This window comes from Lithobates pipiens, unplaced genomic scaffold (genome assembly GCF_037356315.1).
Source record: "Lithobates pipiens isolate NorthernLeopardFrog02 unplaced genomic scaffold, aLitPip1_a1.2 Scaffold_3, whole genome shotgun sequence".
In the NCBI taxonomy this organism is placed as follows: Eukaryota; Metazoa; Chordata; class Amphibia; order Anura; family Ranidae; genus Lithobates; species Lithobates pipiens.
The window spans coordinates 46,355,606-46,378,582 of NW_027507790.1; the positions used below are offsets into that span (position 1 = coordinate 46,355,606).

The window sequence follows — 22,977 nt, forward strand, 5'->3', positions numbered from 1 at the left end:
TGGGTGTAGAAAGATGGCCGCCGCTTCGGAGCTAGGCCGAAGCCGCGGCCTTTCCTAAGGCCAAGACCGCGGAGCGCTCTGCAGATCGCAGCATGTGCCGATCCGAGTGGGGTGACCCGTTCGGATCACGGATCGGTGACGATCCGTTGCACCCCTAGGGACAAATAACAAAACAATGTTTTTCCTTAATGTGAAAGGTGAAGTTACGCCGAGTAAAAAGATACCAAACATGTCACCCTTCAAAATTGCACACGCTCGTGGAATGGCGCCAAACTTCGCTACCTAAAAATCCCCATAGGCCACACTTAAAAATTTTTTTTACTGGGTACATGTTTTGAGTTACAGAGGAGGTCTAAGGCCAAAATTATTGTTCTTGCTATAACGGCCACAGCAATACGTGTGGTTTGAACACAATTTTCATATTTGGCGGGACTTACGTATGCGTTTGCTTCTGCATGCAAGCACATGGGGACAGGGACGCTTTAAATTCTTTTTTTATTGTGCATTTTACTTTATTTTAGTTTGACACTTTTTTTCCCAAAAATCTATTTTTTTTATCACTTTTATTCCTATTACGAGGAATGTAAACATTCCTCGTAATAGGAATATGGCATGACAGGTCCTCTTTACAGTAAGATATAGGGTCAACCTCACCTCTAGGCTGGAAAGCCTGAAAAAAAAAAAAGAAAAAAAAAAAGAAGAACCTGGCTTCGATCGTAGCGGTGAGTCGGTAGACGCACCGGAGTGCGGCGGGGGGCATCCCCTCTTGCCTCCTGTAAGAACGATCAAGCAGTGGAACAGCCGCTATGATCATTCTTATGGTGTAGGGAATCGCTGCCTGAAAAAGCCGATATATGAGTGATGCCTGTAGCTGCAGGCATCATTCAGATATCCCCACACAGAGTCAAGGACGTCATACGATGGCCGGCAGGCGGGAAGTGGTTAAAACGTTTTTTTTTTTGTTTTTTTTTTTGTTTTTTTAAACACAGTTACATAAAGACACCAGTCCATCTAGTTCAGCCTGAGTGTCTACAATTGTCCCTATCCCTGTACATTGTACACTCACATCGGTCCCTACCCTCAAGGAGCCCACAACCCAGGGTCCCCATTCATATAGTAGGGCCAATTTTGGACAGAAGCCAATTAACCTACCTGCATGTCTTTGGAGTGTGAGAGGAAACCAGAGTACCCGGAGGAAACCCACGCAGGCACAGGGAGAACATGCAAACTCCAGGCAGGTAGTGTCGTGGTTGGGATACGAACCAGTGACCCTTTTTACTGCTAGGTGAGAGTGCTAACCACTACACCACTGTGCCGCCCTTTATCCATTTATACAATATTCCTAACACATAGCATGTACACACCAAAAATGACACCCCAAAATAGATTTTCCTACTCCCGAGTATGTATTCCACAGCCTGGCCACATACAGAGGCTGAGCATGGCAGGGTACAGCTGGGCATCGTAGAGAATGGAGGGATGGCTGAGCATGGATGGATGGATGGCTGGCTGGCTGGATGTGACTGCAATTGTCACAGAGCAGCGCTGTGGACACTACAGATCCAGCCCACAGCACTGCCGCCATCCGATCTCTCCCCCTCTCCTCTCACAATATACCGATCGGTACATAGAGAGGAATCGGCGTCATAACATGACGCCGGTTTGTTTACAAGTGAAATGCGTCACAGATGTTCTCGGGTGCGCACCCCAGGGGGCAAGAGCGGAATTCTGGGACAACGTCATAGTACGCTCTTCCAGAGTTAAGAAACCGCTTTCATTCGGCTATGGGCCGGTTGCTAAGTAGTTAAATGAGACTTTACAAACACTTTAAGTAGCCATCATTTCATATAAAATTTTCTGCCAGTCAAAAACATTGGAGGGGTTTCTGATTATCCCCTTGATGTCACATGAACTAAAATAAGCAATTGTGTACATCATCTATCTAGTGGCAGTTAACTAAACAGGTTTCTTTTGAGGAATTCCATAGAGCGGTTTTCAATGTGTGCAGTCAGACACCGCTTTATAACCCTGGAAACCATCTCATCACAGGCCCATCTGGTCAGGACCTTTACCACAACAAACATCTCGCTAATATAAAAATGATGTGCCCTTAAATATAAGTTATAGCTATCCTTGCCTACATATAGATCGATAAACACACTTATAAATCATACAACTACCCCATAACTTACAACATTAAGGGAGTCCCAATTACCTGGGTCAAGACAAGTGAATTTGCAGCATTCTTTGGGATCCTTGCGATATTGCTGGCATCCCTGTGGTTTCTCGCATAGAGCAGCTACGCACATTTCAGGTTCTCCATTGTGGCAAGTGCAGCTCAGACATGGATCATCCCCTTTAGGAGTGAAGTAGTAGCCTTCATCCACAATATTGTCCTTGATATCAACACAAGTCTGACCTAGCAAAGAAATAGCAATATTGAGCAATTATAGTAGCATTGCATTATTTACTATAAAAGTGTTTATCGGCTATGAAAAAAAAAAAATTCAGCTTTAACAGGTTTTCTTTTCTGCGTTTGGAGACAGCATTCTTTTTGCACACACCAGTACTTAGTGAAGTAATTAGGCCCCTATCAAATGACAGAATCAGGTGCGCCTTTCAGTTTTTTTTTTTTGTTTTTTTAGGCAGACCAGCTCGATTGGTGCATTCACCTTTATGGACTGATGGGTGTAAAACAGACACAAGACCAGCCTACCTCAGGTCGGATCCAGTCCAAAAAAAAAAAAAAAAACACTGATCGTAATGGAGTGCACTCGAGGGTAAACAGACAGGCAGAATCTGGTTACTCTGGGCCACGGACAGAGCAGAGCGGACATTGACCATTTCCACTCTGCATAAACTGACCTAGTGATCAGTAGACAGATCCCCTGCTGTTCTCAAAAAGGGTCTCCCCATGTGAAGGGGGCCTTAGTGTCACATTAGTGCCTGTGAGCAGGCAAGCTGGGTATACACGAATAGAGGTTTCAATAGAAAACGAGGAAAAATTGTATGTAACTTCTCAGAGAACATGTTTGAAAGTAATTTGAGATTTCTTTGCTTTAAAGCCCAACTCCAAGCAAGAAAATGTTTCCCATGCAGTCAGGCTACAGCTGGATAAAACAAAAAATGTGCGTCTTCATTTCAGGCTGCAAAGCAACAAAATAGATTATTTTAAAGGGTGGTGATTGTTTAATATATAAAACGGGTATAGAAAATAGTAAAAACCTACTTACTGCGCTTGCACAGGAAGGATGACTTTTCATAACAGTTCTCAGCGTACCAGCTGTGCAGGCCATGGTGCCGTAGAGAAGGCAGATGGAAATACTGCAATTGTGCACACAATATATTCTCATTCTCAGACATTGCTGAACCAAATATGGGCACTGGGGGTAAGAATACTTCAGAGGAACCTGAGAAATGACATGACATAAGGCATTTATGATGCAAGTACCAATCTAGCTATTTTCAAAGACCAAAAACAAGTCCAGACACTTTTACCCCTTCCAAACCAGGCCAATTTCTAGCTTTCAGCGCTGTCACTCTTTGAATGACAATTTCTCAGACATGCAACGTTGTACCCAAAGGAAATTTTTATAATTTTGTTGCGATAGATAGAGCTTTAATTTGGGGGTATTTAACCACCACTATTTTATTTCTATCTTTTGCTACATAAAATGAAAAAAATACCGAAATAATAAATAAAATAAATAAAAGGGGAAGAGCATACATTTTTCTTAGTTTATGCATTTTGTAAATAAATGTTTTATTTATTTTTACTAAATTTAGGCCAAAACGCATTTTGGCTTATTTTTACCCAAAAAAAGTAGCAGATCAGTGTATATTATTTAGTCTGTGTGAAGGTTAGAGAGTCTACAAAACTCTGGTATATATTTGAAAATTGATTAGTCCCGATTGTATTGAATTCCCCTCTCATTTCTTAATGCCCCAAAATGCCAGGACAGTACAAATACCTCCAAATTAGATTTAAAAAAAATTCCACAAACCTGTAAATTTTAACATGTTATCACACACACACACACACTATAAGCATACATATAATTACACCCAAAAGCACATTCTGCTGTGCGAGATTTTTTCACAGCCTAGACGCATAGAGGGGTCCAAAATTCAAGGAGCACCTTCAGGCTTTCAAGGCGCACACTTTAAAAATCTAACTTCCGGACTACCCATGACATTTTTTGAGGCCCTGGAGCACCAGGACACTACACACTACCTAGTGTAGCGGTGATTAGGGAAAATAGGACTGCTGTAGCAGTGATCAGGACCAATATGACTGTGTGGCAGTAATTAGAGACACGGGGGGAGGGGGGGTCCCGACAGACCCCAGTTCCTCAACACCTGGCTCTCAACAGCCATGCCGTTAAAGCCAGCGATGGTAAAGCAGGATGGGGGGAAAAAAAAAAAAAAATAAAAATAAAAATAAAAAAAAAAAAAAAAAAAATCGGACCTAGAGACAGAAGGTCCTCTTGTAACGGCAATCGCCAGGGGGCGTCTGCCACCAGGTGCACTAGGTCTGCGTACCAAGGTCGCTGAGGCCAATCTGGGGGGACCATAATCACTGGGATCCCTCCCTACTCTGCGAAGCAGATGTGGTAACAGTTTCAGTGGAGGAAAGGCATAGATCAGCTGGTACTAATCCCACGGAGCCACCAGCGCGTCTGCCCAAGGATCTCTCATCCTGGACATGAATCTTGGCACCTTCTGGTTGAGACGGGAGGCCAGAAGATCCACGTCTGGTGTGCCCCACTGCAGGCACAGTAGCCTGAAAAACTCCGGATGAAACGCCCATTCTCCTGAGTCCAGCATCTGGCGACACATAGTCCGCCTGCTAGTTCTCCACTCCCGGGATGTAAATGGCAGACAGGGCTGGTATGTGTCGCTCTGCCCACTGAAGTATGTAAAGGGACCTCCCGTGCGGCAGCTGAGCTTCTTGTTCCTCCTTGATGATTGACGTATGCCACGTGGCGTTGTCTGACTGGATCCTGATCAGATGCCCCTGTAGTCTCATCGACCATGCGGAGAGGCACAGCCTGATCGCTCTTAGCTCGAGCAGATTGATCAGCAACTTGGATTCTTCCATCGACCAGAGGACCTAAGCCGACTGAACCCCCAATCACTCCACCCCAGCCAGATAAGCTGATATCCCTTGTGATCACAGTCCCTTTCAGAGGTAGGAACAACTTCCCGGACTTAATCACTGGGGACCTCAGCCACCAGTTCAGGGAATCTGACTGACTGACTTACCTGGATCTGTCGATACTGGGACAACTGAGATTTGTCCCACTTTATCAAAATCTCCTTCTGCAGGACTCTGGTGTGGAACTGGGCATATGGTACTGCCTCGAAGGAGGCCATCATGAATCCCAGGACTCGCATGCAGAAGCGGAGTGACGACCACTTGCGGTTCATCAACAGTTTTACCACGGATCTGAGAGTCTGCCGCTTGTCTGAAGGGAGAAAAACTCTTGCTTCCCTGGAGTCCAGCAGCAAGCCCAGGTACTCCAGCCGCTGGGTCGGTACAATCACCAACTTCTTTAGGTTCAACAGTCACCCAAATTCTTGCAGGGTCTGTATGGTGATCACCACATCCTCCTCCAATTCTGAGGCGGAAGATGCCCTCAGGAGGAGATTGTCTAGGTATCCCACGATCACGATCCCACGTTGCCGCAGCAATGCCAAAACTGTAGCCAATGCCTTGGGAAAGACTCGGGGGGGGGGGGGGGGGGGGAGGGGGGGGGGGGGCTGATGACTGACCAAAAGAAAGAGCCACAAACTGGTAATGGTCTTCTCTGACTAAAAATCGAAGAAACTTTTGAAGCCGGAGGCATATGGGTATGTGCAGGTATGCATCCTGGATGTCCAATGAAGCCAGGGAGTCTCTTTGATGGAGTGCAGCGACAACTGAGCGAACTTATTCCATTCTGAACTTTTACGAAGTGATTGAGTAGAATCCCTTGAAACGTTCCGATGCCGGAACCGGTACAACCACCGGCTACTCAGCAGGTCCCTTACTGCCCCCAAGAGGGCCTCCCGGCGAGCTGGAGATACAGGTATGCTGGAGGGGAAGAAACGGTTTGGCGGCCAAGAGAGAGAAACTATCTTGTAGCCTGAGGAAATCAGATTGCAGACCCATTGGTCTGATAGTTGAGAGGACCGCCGGGCTGCAAACTCCCGAAGGCGACCCCCCCCCCCCCCACCTGAGACATGGGTGGGGGAAAACCTTCATGTGGTAGCACTTTTGTTTGGCTTGCTGTTCCAGGGACGATTCTGTCCTTCTGTGGTCATCCTGTCAGGCTGGGGACATTTAGCCAAAGCTCCAGGCGGACAAAAAAGCTATTTGTGAGCGGAAAAAGAGGGCCCTTGTCTACGGCGTGGCTCCTTGGCCTTCCTGGCCTGTGGGAGTAAGGTACGCTTACCACCGGTGGCATTTTTAATAATGTCATCCAACAAGGCTCCAAAAAGCAGGTTGCCAAGGAAGTGAAGATCCGTCAGGGCTTTCTTAGATGCCTGGTCAGCAGACCAGCATTTTAACCAAATCAGGCATCTCCGCACCACTGCTGACACTGAAGCCCTGGATAACAGAGGGAGAGTATCCAGGGCTGCATCACAAAATGTACTTAAGGCCTTGCACTAGTTGGTCTGCAAGTTCCACACAGAAAGGAGAAACCTGTTGCTCTCCCAATTCGCAGTTCAACAGTTTTGCCCACTCAGTGTCTGCGAAACAAGTGCGGATGCCAGTACTGGTCGCATGGCGGACCCCACCACCGCAAACAAGGAACGAGCCACTGCCTCTGCCTTCCTGTCCTTGCGGTCCTTAAATGCAGGAGTCCCCTCTACCGGGATCGTAGTTACTTTATTTAACCTGGATACTGGGAGGTCCATGACCGGAGGAGCCGACCACTTCTTGAGAAAGTTCTCCTCAAAAGGAGTAATGCACCGACATGGATTTGGGGACCGAAAAGGTCCGTTGCGGGTGACCCCATTCCTTGTAAATGAACTTGTCAGAATAAGTCAGATACGGGAACACCTTAGGTGAACGTGCTGGCTTACGGGACCCAAAAAAGAGACCACTCCTGAATCTTCAGGGTATCACGCACAGCTGTGATAAGTGCTCCAACAAGCTCTTTGTCGCGCACGGACCCGGACGGGGACTTAGCCTCACTGTCCGCATGGTCCTGGTCAATGTCATCTGACAAGAGAGAACAGGGGTCTTCAGCCTCAGCGTCAGAGCTCTCACCAGGACGGGGGGGGGGGGCACTTTTTTGCCCACGTACCGCCTCAATCTTGGCAACAAACGAATTGAGGCCTGCCATCAGGGTGTCCAGGGGCACTGTGCAGTCCGCAGGCGAACCAGTTGCAATTGCCTGGATTTCGGGGAAGAAACACCAGTTTCTGAAACCACGCTGACCCTACCCCGTCTGCCACCCGAAGGGGACTTAGGACAGTGACAGTCCCACCCTCCTTACTGCTGCCGGCTGAGGGGCTCTTTGCCGTAGGACTCACCACCCTGAGGGGTTCTGCGCTATCCAGCAGGTAGTGCCTGTAGTCTCTGTTGGCTCCCAGGTGCAGAGGAAACAGTGCTGTGTCGGTGGCAGCAGTTGCTAATGTCGCTGAAACCGCTCTGAAGTGTGCTCAGGCTCCAAGAAAATGGCCGCCCAGCATAATGACATAAAACACAAGGAACATGGCCATCAGATCACAGGAGCACATGCTGCCGCTAAAGAACACTGAAAAACGTGTTCAGGCTTCAAGAAAATGGCCACCAGCGTCCTGTAGAGAGACAATCACAAGGAAAATGGCCGCTGAAGCCCAGGAGAGCATGCTTTCCCTTGCCCACACCTAAGATGGCTGCCGAATGCAAGAGCCATGAGGGACAGGGAGAAACAATGGCGGTGAGTATAGCGCTGCACAGGACACCAGCATAGTCTCACAGACACCTTCCAGGACTCCGCCAGCCAGCGCCACCACACCCCCCCAGATGAGAGCCCCCCCCCCGGAGAGCCCGTACACAGACACACACCGCTCAGCAGCATCCCCCCAGGGAGGGGGTGGGGGAAAGGGACAGGGAGAGGGAGAGAAGAAAGGGAGGTGAGGGACCCCCGAATCGACCTCCCAGGGAATGCCCAGCTGCTCAGCCCCACCGAGGCAGGGAGAGCTGTACTTGCCAGTCCTGCAGAGCTGGGAGACATTCCATTACAGAACCACTCACTGATCAGTACAGGGTGGCTGCTGGCCTGGCACACTGACGCAAACATCAGTAGCCCGGTCATATGTGTGCCCCAGAGCATAAAAGCTCACGACTACCTCTGGAGCTGAGGTTTTGTCGTGGCCGGCCTAGCGCGGAGCTGCGACCTGCACACGCTCGATGGCCGGACTGGGGAGACTACAAGGATAAGGATAGCCAGCCTGTCACCCAGCCGGCTGTTGATAGCAGATTGCAGGATCAATCATCTTGCGCGCAAAAAAAAAAAAAAAAAAAAAAAAAACACCATGGACTGATGGGCCTGCAGGGTTCCTAGGTCCTTCTTCACTAGGCAGAATAAGACTGATGACTGCATGGCAGGCTGGAGGGTGATTACCCAAGGGACCGCCCCCTGGGCAGAACTGGAAAGTTCTGAGTGTTACATAACAAGTAATGCCTAGTATTCTCCTAGAGGTGGGCATAAAAACTCAATGGCTAAGAGAGGAGCTGTGTCGGTCGGTGAATATAAGAAAAATATATACCTCTCTCAATCTCATTTAAATAAATAGTGACACTACTGCTGAGGGGCTGGGCATGATTTTTTTTTTTTAATCACTGTAATAAGCAAATTGGTAAAAGAATGTAAAGGTTTCATTCATGAAACCTTGTGTAATACGTACTGTGATTGGTCACAGCTATCACATGGTAAAGGGCCTTTGTGATTAGCCCTAGTATGTCATCGCTGTGACCAGAGTTTACACAGTAGTAAACAATGACATTGTTTACTACTGTTCATGTGCTCACTGATTGGTCACAGCAATCACACGATATCAGAGCCGTTCACAGCGGCCTAGTACAATGATCGGTGATCAGCTGTGTCTTGGACATCACCAATCCCGCTGCTGTGTGCTCTAGAGTGCATGCACGAGTGGCCATTGGGGTACTTCCACCCGCATAGGCGCTGCTCCCGTCAGACCACAGTACAAGAGCTGTGCCCAAGCCACACAGTGTAAAGAACAAATTGAAATATTATAAAAGGCCAACACGTTTAAAAGTGAAACTGCAGTAGCCTACACTTACCTTTATAAGCAACCTCCCAGTGTCCCTCCACAGAATGGTTCCTGTTTGTTACCACAAACTGGTAACCCACCCACAACCTGTTGAACAATAAAACACAGTAAACAATTTTGCAGAGCATCAGAACAAAACTACAAAACCCTGTTCCTGAATAAGATAGGTCTGAGAACAGCTCAATCCTGTCAGGGTGATAAAGCTACCTGGCCACCTTAATTTATTATGGTCAACTATAGTAAAAATGTAAACAGGACTCCATTTAAACATGTTAACGGACTAAAATGAGTCACCTCATCAGTGCAGGATCAATTGTATAGGTAACCATAAAGTTGCATTTGGTTTTGCAATAGTAAATAAAAATGTGTACTTGCAGACAGTGTAGAAGTGAACACGTCTACAGGAAAGAGCATAGCTAGTTTTTAAAGTGGTATTCAAGTTATGGCTTTAATAAAAAAACAAAAAGAAACATGTTATACAGTCATGGCCGAAATTGTTGGCACCCCAGCAATTTTTCCAGAAAAGTATTTCTCACAGAAAAGTATTGCAGTAACAAATGTTTTGGTATACACGTTTATTTCCTTTGTGTGTATTGGAACAAAAAAAAAAAACCAGGAGGAAAAAAAAAAAAAAAAGCAAATTGGACACAAGGTCACACAAAACTCCAAAAATGGGCACCCTTAACTTAATATTTGGTTGCACACCCTTTGGAAAAAATAACTGAAATCAGTCGCTTCCTATAACCATCAATAAGCTTCTTACACCGATCACCCGGAATTTTGGACCACTCTTCTTTTGCAAACTGCTCTAGGTCTCTTATTGGAAGGGTGCCTTTTCCCAACAGCAAATTTAAGATCTCTCCACAGGTGTTCAATGGGATTTAGATCTGGACTCATTGCTGGCCACTTTAGAACTCTCCAGCGCTTTGTTACCATCCATTTCTGGGTGCTTTTTGATGCATGTATGGGGTCATTGTCCTGCTGGAAGACCCAAGATCTCAGACGCAAACCTAGCTTTCTGACACTGGGCTCTACAGTGCGGCCCAAAATCCTTTGGAAATCCTCAGATTTCATGATGCCTTGCACACATTCAAGGCACCCAGTGCCAGAGGTAGCAAAACAACCCCAAAATCATCATTGAACCTCCACCATATTTCACCGTGTTCTTTTATTTGTAGGCCTCATTCCATTTTCGGTAAACAGTAGAATCATGCGTTTTACCAAAAAGCTCTTGGTCTCATCTGTCCACAATACGTTTTCCCAGAAGGATTTTGGCTTACTCAAGTACATTCTGGCAAACTGTAGTATTGCTTTTTTTAGGTCTGTCAGCAGTGGGGTCCTCCTGGGTCTCCTGCCATAGTGTTTCATTTAATTTAAATGTCGATGGATAGTTTGCGCTGACACTGGTGCTCCCTGAGCCTGCAGGACAGCATGAATTTCTTTGGAACTTGTTTGGGGCTGCTTATCCACCATCCGGACTATCCTGTGTTACAAGTTTTCATCAATTTTTCTCTTATGTCCCTGCCCAGAGTGATTAGCTACAGTGACATGGGTTGCAAACTTCTTGATAATGTTGCGTACTGTGGATAAAGGCAAAGCTAGATCTCTGGAGATGGACTTGTAACCTTGAGAGATTGTTGATATTTTTCCACACTTTTGGTTCTCAAGTCCTCAGACAGTTCTCTTCTCCTCTTTCTGTTGTCCATGCTAGTGTGGCACACACAGACACACAATGCAAAGCCTAAGTGAACTTCTGTCCTTTTTATCTGCTTTCAGGTGTAATTTTTATATTGCCCACGCCTGTTACTTGCCCCAGGTGAGTTTAAAGGAGCATCACATGCTTGAAACAATCTTATTTATCCACAATTTTGAAAGGGTGGCAAGAATTTTGACCAGCCCATTTTTGGAGTTGTGTTAGATTCTGTCCAATTTGCCTTTTTTCCTACCTTTTTTTGTTTTGTTCCAATACACACAAAGGGAATAAACATGTGTATAGCAAAACGTGTTACTGCAATACTTTTCTGTGAGAAATACTTGATTTTCTGGAAAAATTTCTGGGGTGCCAACAATTTGGCCATGACTGTACTTACCTGCACTGTGCAGGGGTTTTGCACAGAGCAGCCCCGATTCTCCTCTACTCGGGTCCCTTCAGGACGCTTTGGCTCCTACCCCACCAGTGCCCCAAAAAGCAAGTAGAATGCATAAAGGTAAAAAGCCTTCAACCTTTACAACCACTTAAATTTAAAAACAAGCTTAGAGATGCTATTGCAGCCATGATCTTGTCAACTTCCTCTTACTCTCCCGCAGTAGTAGTTACAGCTGTGGCAGGAAAAGGTTTGATGGTCTATGACAAAAGTGCCTATTCAATGTTAAAAGTAAGCACTTTTTGGTTGCATGATCTGTAATTTTAAAATCTTTCCTCACCGTCGCTGGTCCTTTCTTAAAAATGGCCTTTCTTCCATGTCCCACTCCTGAGCTAAAATGAATTTCAACTCTGAATCTGTGGTAAAAGTTGCCAGTGAGCCATTCACTTTCTGACATGTCTGAACGGCATCCCAGTAGTTTTCTCCAGAGGAGTACACTTTATAGCAGCTTGCTGTTCCATCATAGTGGTGCCATCCTGATGGGCATTTTCCTAGGAAACATAAAAAAACAAGGGGGGATCACCACCCCCACAATGTGAACATCTTGGACACATTAAAAATGTGTAAAAAAAACTCTATATAAGTGGTCCTAAAACAATGGCTAATGGGACCTATAGTGTACTTGTGTAGCTTTGATTTACTTTGTTCAAGTGCGACACTGTATCACCACAAGGTCACAGGTCACCAGAAGACTGACAGTTTTTGTCTGTCAATTGCCTGACCTCAAACAATGCACGTTCATAGATGGAAGACTGGGGTTGATTTAATAAAAACGAAGAGTGCAAAATCTAGTGCAGCTCTGCATAGAAACCAATCAGCTTTCAGGGTTTATGTCAAAGCTTAAACAAACAAGCTGAAGTTTTAAGCGGATTGGCTACCATGCACAGCTGCACCAGATTTTCCCCTCTTGAGTTTTAGCCAATCAACCCCCTCCAGTGTGCAAGGTCAAGAAGCTGACTAGGCTTCAACAGTCAGATTTTAGCAGACCTCCGAATGCCTCAAGTTCCCATATTTCTATCCTAATGGTTTCCTTTTAATGTTGCTTGCTTGAGGCACTTACCTGGCAAATTTCTCTGTTTACAGTAAAATATGTCCCATTATGATTAAAGCAAAAGAAGAGAGCTAAAAACTGGAATTTCTAATTGACAGATGTATCCTATTTTGTTAAATATATATTTTTCATTTTTTTGTATTTTAAAAACGTCTGTAGGCTTGCGCTCCTGTATGTCAGTATAATGGAGGAGAAAAATAACTATTTATATTAATATATTAATGTGTGCGTGCGTGTGTGTTACTTCAACACCTTCTTAAGGCCACCAAAGCTTGTATTCCAATGATGAGGAAACAAACTTCACCTACTGTTTTACCAAGTTCTACTAGAACTTCAGAGATCCAACAGATTGAGCAACTGTGGCTTTTAAAAGATACAAGACCAGCATGATAAACACTGGAAAATATGGACACCATAGTTCTTTTACAATGGCCAAATCCCCTTAACATCTCACTAAAACAATACACCTTGAGTTCTTACCCTGCCATGCACCCCTTTGGACTTTGGGTGTAGTAGACCCACTGCCTCCCCTCCCCCTTTGTTCCATCTTTCTCTATACTTTGGATACTTATGAAGTTTTCTGCCTCTTAAAATATGCAAACCAAGACAAAAACGACAGCCATGAGTTTTATGTACATTGTACACTAGGTCTGATGTTTATCGTTTTGACTAACAATCTGAATTGTTGATTCCTCTTAAATAAAATAATTTATAAACAAAAAATATATGCACAGTATTCTTGAATTGTACCTAAACTAAAAAAATAAAAATATATATTTTATGTTGCAGTTTACCAAGCCTTAGGTAGGATGTGGTGGGGGCATTAGGTTTCACTTTTTAGAACATTTTCAGCAAGTACAGAAAATACACGTTGATCTTGCCAGAAATGTCCTGGTCACTTCCTGTGACCTTAAAGCGGAGGTCCACCCTAAAGTGGAATCCTCCCCCCCTCCGGCGCCACAATTGGCACCTTTCAGGGGGGAGGGGGGTGCAGGTACCTGTACAGTACAGGTATCTGCACCCACTTCCGGCATAGCTATCTGCGGAAAGGGGCGTAGATTCTGAAGAATCTACGCCCCTTTCCGAAAGTCCCCCGCTGCCTCCTGGGAAACCCACGGATCCCAGAGACAGCGGGACCATTCTTATTGCGCAGCGCGACTCGCGCATGCGCAGTAGGGAACTGGGAAATGAAGCCGAAAGGCTCCACTTCCCGATTCCCATACCCAAGATGGCGGCGGCAGCACCCGAGAGACGATCAAGAGATCGGCTTCGGGTGCCGACATCGTGGGCGCGCTGGGCGGGTAAGTGTCCTTATTTTAAAAGTCAGCAGCTGCAGTATTTGTAGCTGCTGGCTTTAAAAAAAAAAACAAAAAAAAAAACGGCGGAACTCCCGCTTTAAAAGAAAGAAAACAAACACCATTTTTATTGTGTAAACTACTAGTCCCAGCAATACACCATTTAGCATGAAGATGAACAAAGGCATAAAGTTCTGCCTTTAGGGCAACCATGGCTCCTCTATAGATACAGTGGAGAAATGAGAGTATATATTAGGGGACAGAAGTGTGTTATTTGCAGGATAACCAGGTGAAATAAAAAAAAAAAAAAAAAAAAGCAACCATTACATTATTTTCAGTTGAAATGATATGCGAAAATTCATGACCCCATTGTCTCAGTTCTATCATTAACTGCTATGCCTTTACACACACTTATTTTTATAACCCTCTTGTTACATATGCACAGTCTCATCTGTCAAAGAATTTGTAATGTTCGCAAGAGATATATAGATATAGCGATAGCTGTATTTTATTTATTTATATATTTTAATTTTTCTCTCTCTCCGAATGTATGCATGCATGAGAAAAAAAATTTTCCCCAGTTCACACCGCAACTGGTAAGCTGATCTACTGCATTTTTCTTCAAAAAAATACTATTTACGTGTACAGTGCCTTGAAAAAGTATTCATACCCCTTGACAAAAATGTGGAACATTTCGTCATGTTACACCCAAAAAGGTAAATGGATTTTAATGGGATTTTTGTGATGGCCCAACTCAAAGTGGCACATAACTGAAGTGGAAGGAAAATGATTTTCACTTTTTTTTTTTACAAATAAATACCTGAAATAAGTGTGTCGTGAAATTGTATTCAGCATTCCCACAACATGGTGCTACCACCACCATGTTTCACAGTGGGGATGGGGCGCTCAGGGTGATGTGTAGTGTTAGTTTTCTGACACACATATCGTTTTGTTGTTAGGCCAAAAAGTTCAATTTTGGTCTCCCCTGACCAGAGCACCTTCTTCCACATGTTTGCCCGGGCAGGCAAATGGGTGTACCTGTATATCCCTTTAAATTTGCCGCCCTGCCATCGCAAGCGTGCGCCCGTGAGTACGGTCGCGGGCCCCGCCGACTCGATCACTACCCGCGATCGTCTCACAGGGCGGGTGAACTAGGAGATGCCGTTGTAAACAGCATTTCCCAGTTCTGCCTAGCAACTGGGAAGCCTAGCAAGTGTCGCTGATCTCTGCTCCATGCGATTGGAGCAGAGATCAGTGTTCACTAAAAGAAAGCCCAGCCCCCAACCGTTAGTAACACACCTCTAGGAACACTTAATCCCTTCACTGCCATTTACACAGGAATCACTGCATTTGTATAGCAGTGATTGCTGTATAAATGACAAATGGTCCCAAAAACGTGTCAAAAATGTCCGATATGTCCGCCATAATGTTGCAGTCACAAAAAAAAAAAAAAATCGCTGATCGCCGCCATTACTAGTAAAAAAAAAAAAAAAAAAAAAAAAAAAATTTATAAAAATGCCATAAAACTATCCCCTATATATTTGTATAACTTTTGCGCAAACCAATCAATCGCTTATTGCGATTTTTTTTTACCAAAAATATGTAGAAGAATACGCATCCGCCTAAACTGAGGGGAAAAAATGTTTTTTTTATATATATATATTTTTGGGGGATATTATAACAAAAAGTAAAAAATAATGCGTTTTTTTCAGAATTTTCGCTCTATTTTTGTTTATAGTGCAAAAAATAAAAACCGCAGGGGTGATCAAATACCACCAAAAGAAAGCTCTATTTGTGGGGGGGACAAGGACGTCAATTTTGTTTGGAAACCATGTCGCATGACCGCGCAATTGTCAGTTAAAGCGACGCAGTGCCGAATCGCAAAAAGTGGTCTGGTCTTAAGCCAGCAAAATGGTTCGGGGCTGAAGTGGTTAAACTTCCCCACAACTTTAGCCCTGACCTGTCTGGTGTGTTCCTTGCCCTTCATGATGTGGTTTGTTCACAAAAGGTTCTCTAACAAACCTCCGAGGGCTTCAGATAACAGCTATATTGATACCGAGTACTATTATCACTGAGTATTATTACTATTATAGTAATAGTACTATTATTACGGAGTACTATATTGATACTGAATACGGATTTTTATTAATTTTTTTATTTGAAAACCATTTATCACGTTTCTTCCACTTCCCAATTACGTGCCACTTTGAGGAGTTTTTTTCCCCCCCATCACATAAATTTCCAATAAAATACATTTATGCTTTTGGTTGTAACATGACAAAATGTGGAACATTTAAAGAGGTGTGAATACTTTTTCAAGGAACTCTATGTAAGATACAGTGTATATACAGTTTATACACTCACCAGCCACTTTATTAGTTACACCTTGCTAGTACTGGGTAGGACCCCCTTTGCTTTCAGAACTGCCTTAACTTTTCATGGCATAGATTCAACAAGGTGTCGAAAACATTTCTCAGAGATTTTGGTCCCTAGTGACATGATAGGACCATGCAGTTGTTGCAGATTTGTCAGCTGCACATACTTGATGCGAATCTCCCATTCCATCTACTAGATTGAGATCTGTTGAGGCCATTGGAGTACAGTGAACTCATATGTCATGTTCAAGCCAGTTTGAGATGATTTGAGCTTTGTGACATGGTGCATTGTAAGTAGCCATCAGAAGATGGGTACACTGTAATAAAAGGGATTAATAAAGGGATGGACATGGTTAGCAACAATACTCAGATAGGACATGGTGTTTAAAATGATGCTCAATGGGTACTAAGGGGCCCCAAGTGTGCCAAATAAATATCCCCCATATCATTATAACACCACCACCAGCCTGAACCAGTGATACAAGGCAGGATGGATCCATGCTTTCATGTTTATGCCAAATTCTGACCCTACCATCTGAATGTTGCAACTGAAATTGAGACTCATCAGACCAGGCAAAGTTTTTCACATCTTTTATTGTCCAATGTTGGTGAGCCTGTGTTGATTGTAGCTGTTCTTAGCTCTTCTTGTTTTCCTGTTAGATGTCAGGAATATCACTCTGTGTGGTCTTCTGCTGCTGTAGCCCATCTTCAAGGTTAAATGTTTTATGTGTTCAGAGATGGTATTCTGCCCATTCTCCTCTGACCTCTTACATCTACAAGGCATAGTCTTTCACACAACTGCAGCTCACTGGATATTTTCGCTTTTTCGGAACATTCTCTATAAATCTTAGAGATAGTTGTGTGTGAAAATCCCAGTAGAGCAGCAGTTTTTTAACTATTCAGACCAGCCCATCTGGCACCAAAAGCCACGTTCAAAGTCACTTAAATACCTTTTTCTTCCCCATTGATGCTTTGTTTGAACTTCAGCAAGTTGTCTTCACCACATCTAGATGCCTGCATTGAGTTGCTGCTTACGGATTAGCAATGTGTGTTACCAAGCAATTGAACAGGTGTACCTAATAAAGTAGCCAGTGAGTGTATGTCAGGGCTCGACAAACCCCGGGCGCCAGGTCGCATTTGCGACTAGAATTAGCAACCTGGGGCAGCACAGCTGGGGGTATCCTGTCTCTGTGCACGCCCACCCCCCCCCCCCCCCGGCGTGATCGCGTCGGGCCGTGCCCCCGCTGGCCGGTAATTGAGGCCGTGGCTTTGAGGCCTTCTGCGGTCCTATTTTTCCTTCTGGAATCTGGTGCCCTCTAGTGGTGGCTGTTGGTATGACAGCCAGCAATGCTAATGGAGCTTTCACTGCCCACTCATCTTCTCCCCTTTACTTAGAACTCCTTAACATTATATATATTTTGTATTCTAACAACCTAGAGAATAAAATGGTGGTCATTGCAATACTGTCTGTCACACCATATTTCGTATTTTTGTGCAGTGGACTTACAAGCGCACTTTTTTGGGGGGAAATTATTTATTTAATTAAAAAAATAAGACAACAGTAAAAGTTAGCCCAATTTTTTTTATATTGTGAAAAATGTTACGCCGAGTAAATTGATATCCAACATGTCACGCTTCAAAACTGCATCCGCTCATGGAATGGTGACAAACTTTTACCCTTTAAAATCTCCATAGGTGACGTTTAAAAAAATTCTACAGGTTGCATGTTTTGAGTTAGAGGAGGTCTAGGGCTAGAATTATTGCTCTCGCTCTACCAATCGCGGCAATGCCTCACGTGTGGTTTGAACACCGCTTTCCTATGCGGCGCTACTCACGTATGCGTTCGCTTCTGCACGCAAGCTTGGCGGGACAGGGCGCATTTAAAAAATATTTTTTTTCTTATTTTAACTTTTAATTTTTCCACTGTTCTTTAAAAAAAAAAAAAAATTGTCACTTTTATTCATATTACAAGGAATGTAAAAATCCCTTGTAATAGAAAAAAGCATGACAGGTCCTCTTAAATATGAGATCTGGGGTCAGAGAGACCTCAGATCTCATATTTACACTAAAATGCAAAAAAAAATAAAAAATTAAATAAATAAAATGTCCCTCTAAGAGCTATGGGCAATGACTTGGAGACAGGTGGGGGGAGGGCGCTATCTTCCCCTCACTCGTCTCCATGTCAGGCCAGGGACAGGTCCGGATTGCCGTTACGGACCTGACTCCTAGATTCCAAGTAAGTTTGTCAAGCCCTGGTATATATGTGTGTGTGATATTTCTCTGAATGTATATATGTATTTGGGATCACCAAATCAACACCAGTAACTGCAAAAGGCACTGAGAACATTTTTTTCCCTCTAGGTCATTGCACTGCAGCTCCACTGTAGTAAATAAATGAGTGAAACATCAGTTTGACCTCTCAATTAAAAGCTAAACCGTGCCTTACGTTGCAACAACTGAGCCCCACCACGGGCACAGAAAGGAGGCCATCCTACACACCGAAACAGATTGTTTAGCATGCAGGTATGTTTAAACAAGCCATCACAAGACAGGTATCCGAGAGGTTACATAATGCAACTTACTGCTAAAGCGCACAGGCTGGGCAAAGTTTACTGTATGGAATCGTGGCGTTTCCCCATTTCTAACCCGACCATGTCGTGTCTCCACAGCCTCCTTTCCATGATATATTCTCTGGTCTCCAGACACACCTAAAAGAAACGTACAAAAATACATCTGAAAGATCTATAATAATTAGAAATACCAAAGCAGTATTGTTAAAAACACACACAGATTTTAATTTTTAAATACCGTAAACGTTTCCATGACTTTCCCCGGAACGTAGCCCCCTTTCAACAAAAAAGTTGTGTGAAATGGCCAGCACTGGGATAGGCAGGGATGGGATGTACAGAAGGTAGGTAAAGCTGAACAATAGAAAGAAAAGCCTGGAGAAAATGAAGGCTCCTGGCCAGGCATTGCACATCCGCCTGCAGCCTGACGTCTACTTTCTCAAGGGAGCTCAGAGGTGAATAGGAGATACGATAGGCAACCATGCTAAGTGTATTTGGATTAATGGTGTAGAGAGTACTGTGGTCAATTATGTGGATTGTTAATGCACACCATTAATGTAAACCATTACATTCAGTGCTTTAAAAAATGACATCGGATTCACTTACAATACCGTTTCCTCCTTTTGTGTATGTAGTTGAGTGAATATAACTACACCTATATGCAATCACTACTAGTGACCACCGATTCCAAAGGACTTAAAAATTGCAGTCGCCATTTACGTGTGCAGTTACATTTTAACCAAAGGGTAAGCATGACCATCTGGGCAGAAACAGACTCCATCTCCCAACTAACCAAGCAAAAGTGACCATTCAGAGTAAATAGACTCCCGGGTGCAGAGGAAACAGTGCTGTGCCATTGGAAGCAGCTGCAAATGGTGCTAAAACAGGGCTCAAGTGTGCTCGGGCTTGAAGAAAATGGCCACCCAGCGTCTAGTGGCCTCAGACACCTTCCAGGGGCATGAAGAACAGGACCCAGGACACAGCTAGACAGCGCGCACCCCCCCAGGTGAGAGCCCACCCGGAGAGCCCCTGCATAGACACACACCGCTCAGCAGCATCCCCAGATGGAAGGGGGGGGGGAGGGAGGGTGACAGGGAGAGAAGAGAGGGAGGTGAAGGACCCCCGAATCAACCTCCCAGGGAATGCCCAGCTGCTCAACCCCGCTGAGGCAGGGAGAACTGTACTTACCAGTCCTGAAGAGCTGGGAGACATTCCGTCAAAGACCCACTCACTGATCAGTACAGGGTGGCTGCTGGCCCGGCATACTGTGACGCAGACATCAGTAGCCCGGTCATATGTATGCCCCGGAGAATAAAAGCTCACCGACCACCTCTGGAGCTGAGGTTTTGTTGTGGCCTGCCTAGCGTGTAGCTGCAGCCTGCACAAGCTCGATGGCCGGACTGGGGAGACTAAAAGGATAAGAGTATCCAGCCTGTCATCCAGCCTGCTGTTGATAGCAGATCACAGGATCAATCATCTTGCGCAAAAAGTCACGCTTCTGCAGAAAAGCAGCATAGACCGATGGGCCCGCAGGGTTCCTAGGTCCTTCTTCACTAGGCAAAATAAAACTGATGACTGCATGGCAGGCTGGAGGGTTGTTGCCCAAGGGACCACCCCCTGGGCAGAACTAAAGAGTTCTGAGTGTTGTATAACAACTAATGCCTAGTATTCTCCTAGTAGTGGGCATAACAACCCAATGGCTAAGAGAGGAGCTGTGTCGGTCGTTGAATATAAGAGAAATGTCTCTTTAAAAAACGCAAGACAGAAGGGGTTTTGTTCCTGCCTCTATAGGCTGAGCCTATGTGTCTAATATGCATTGGACACACAGGATAATATGGAGCTGCTTCTACAGGCAAAACTCCAGTTGAAGCAGCACTTTTTAAGCCCAGTGTGTACGGACCCTTAACCGTTACCGCCCACCCATCAAATGATGGGGGGACGTTGTGGCTCTTGTTCTGGGAGGACATCATATAAAAAACAGCACCCGAGAACGGCTGCTATCACGCACCCAGGACACGGCGTGGCCCCGATCTCTGTAAAGAGCCATGGCCGCAGCTTTTTAACCACTTCCCGACTGGCGCACGCCGATGTACGTTGGCAGAATGGCCATGGGCAGGCATACTGGCGTACAATACGTCCAGTTTTAAATGCCGCCCTGCCACCGCGAGTGCGCCGACAAACTCGCGTGTCGGTTGGGACCCCCGTGAGTCCGGTTCCAGGTCCCGCGGACTTGATCGCCGGGGGCCTACTCGCGATCGTCTCACGGGGCGGCTGAACGAGGAGATGCCATTGTAAACAGCATCTCCCCGTTCTGCCTAACAAGTGACGCCGATTTCTGCTCCATGTGATTGGAGCAGAGATCAGTGTTCACTAAAACAAAGCCCAGCCCCCCACAGTTAGTAACACACCCCTAGGAACACTTAACCCCTACACTGCCACCCACTGGTTAACCCCTTCACTGCCAGTGTCATTTACACAGGACTCACTGCATTTATATAGCAGTGATTGCTGTATAAATGACAATGGTCCCAAAAATGTGTCAAAAATGTCTGAAGTGTCTGCTATAATGTTGCAGTCACAATAAAAAATTGCTGATCGCCGCCATTAAAATGTTTTTTTTTTTTTTTTTAAATTGGCCCTTTAAGAGCTCAAAACGTCACTTCCGCTCAGCAATTGCATGGAGACGGGTGGGGGCCATCTTCCCCCTCACTCATCTCCATACTGAGCCATCGACAGGACGAGATAGCTCAGGCAAACGGCAGAAGGCACTGGATCGCAGTGGGAGGGGCCCTCTCCTGCCACCAATAAAAGTGATCTCACGGCGAATCCGCCGCAGGGACCCCTTTTATCTTGTAGCGGGCCGCCCGCTAAAGAAGGGGATACTGGGTTACGGCAATGATATCCGCCTTCAAACAGCCACCGTAAAACTGTGGCGGGCGGTCCGTAAGTGGTTAACCATGTGATTGGCTATATCCAATCACAGCCGGTCACATGTAAATGTGAAGTGCAGTGAATTGGCTCTCCTCGCTGCACACTGACAGAGTGTGTGGTGAACAGTGCCAATCAGTGGCATCTCCTTGTAGAGGGAGTCCTGGGCAGGTAATCAGGGCACCGATTAGTGCCTGCTCATTAGTGCTGCCTATTAGTGCCCACCACTGCTGTCCATCAGTGGTGCATATTAGTGCCACCTAATCAATGCCCATAAGTGCTGCCTCATCAGTCAAGGAGAAAAATAAACCTCTTTACAAAATTGTAGAACAGAAATGTTTTTCTGCAACATCTTCGGGCTTGCTTTTTTTTTTGTAAAAAATAAAAAATCCCAGCGGTGATTAAAGCGGAGGTCCACCCTAAAATGGACCTTCCGCTCATCGGATTCCTCCCCCCCTCCGGCGCCACAATTGGCACCTTTCAGGGGGGAGGGGGGTGCAGTTACCTGGATAATCCAGGTAACTGCACCCACTTCTGGGCTAGCTCTCTGCGGAAAGGGCCGTACATTACGCCCCTTTCCGCAAGTGCCCGCCCCCTTCCGCAAGTGCCCAGCTGCCTGCTGGGAAACACACAGATCCCAGAGGCAGCGGGGACCGTCCTCATTGCGCAGCGCGGCTCGCGCATGCGCAGTAGGGAACCGGGAAATGAAGCCGAAAGGCTCCATTTCCTGATTCCCATACACAAGATGGCGGCGGCAGCACTCGAGTGTCGATCTAGAGATCGGCTTCGGGTGCCGACATCGCGGGCGCGCTGGACAGGTAAGTGTCACTATTTTAAGTCAGCAGCTGCAGTATTTGTAGCTGCTGACTTAAAAAAAAAAAAAAAAAACGCGGAGTCCCGGCGGACTCCCGCTTTAAATACGACCAAAAGAAACCTCTATTTGTGTGAAGAAAAAGATAAAAAAAAAATCATTTGGGTACAGTGTTGTATGACTGCGCAATTGTAATTCAAAGTGTGACAGCGCTGAAAACTAAAAAATGGCCTAGTCGGGAAGGGTTTGAAAGTGCCCTGTATTGAGGTGGTTAATGAGTGGTAAGCTGCAATATTTTAAACCAATGTTAAAATCCAAAACCAGAAAAGTTATAAATTGCAGCTTTCCAATCATCAGATGTGGTGGTTGCATTATTTTTCTTTAGGATTTTTTTTTCCTCCCTCTGTTTTCATCTGGTGTTCTAGCAGTACCTACACTCTGGACGAAAGAGTAGAGGAGGAACAGCAGCATTGTCAGTCCTGGGGGAGGGGACTGTTAATGTATAAAGGTTGCGATAAAGGTTGCGATAAAGG

General features: G+C 45.2%; 1 protein-coding gene across 4 annotated transcripts in view; it reads right to left on the reverse strand.

Moving 5' to 3' along the window:
* The window catches only part of DGCR2 (DiGeorge syndrome critical region gene 2), a 97,305-nt gene that overhangs the window by 14,998 nt on the left and 59,330 nt on the right, over window positions 1-22,977 (reverse strand). For 2 of the 4 annotated variants that reach the window (XM_077461608.1, XM_077461606.1), the window contains 5 exons: window positions 18,721-18,846; window positions 11,698-11,908; window positions 9,284-9,360; window positions 3,234-3,410; window positions 2,216-2,419 (listed from right to left, as the gene is read on the reverse strand). In XM_077461608.1, the coding sequence (XP_077317734.1) occupies window positions 2,216-2,419; window positions 3,234-3,410; window positions 9,284-9,360; window positions 11,698-11,908; window positions 18,721-18,846 (795 nt within the window). Of the gene's footprint in view, window positions 1-2,215; window positions 2,420-3,233; window positions 3,411-9,283; window positions 9,361-11,697; window positions 11,916-18,718; window positions 18,847-22,977 lie in introns of all 4 variants that reach the window. The other 2 variants (XM_077461607.1, XM_077461605.1) reach the window with 1 other exon arrangement.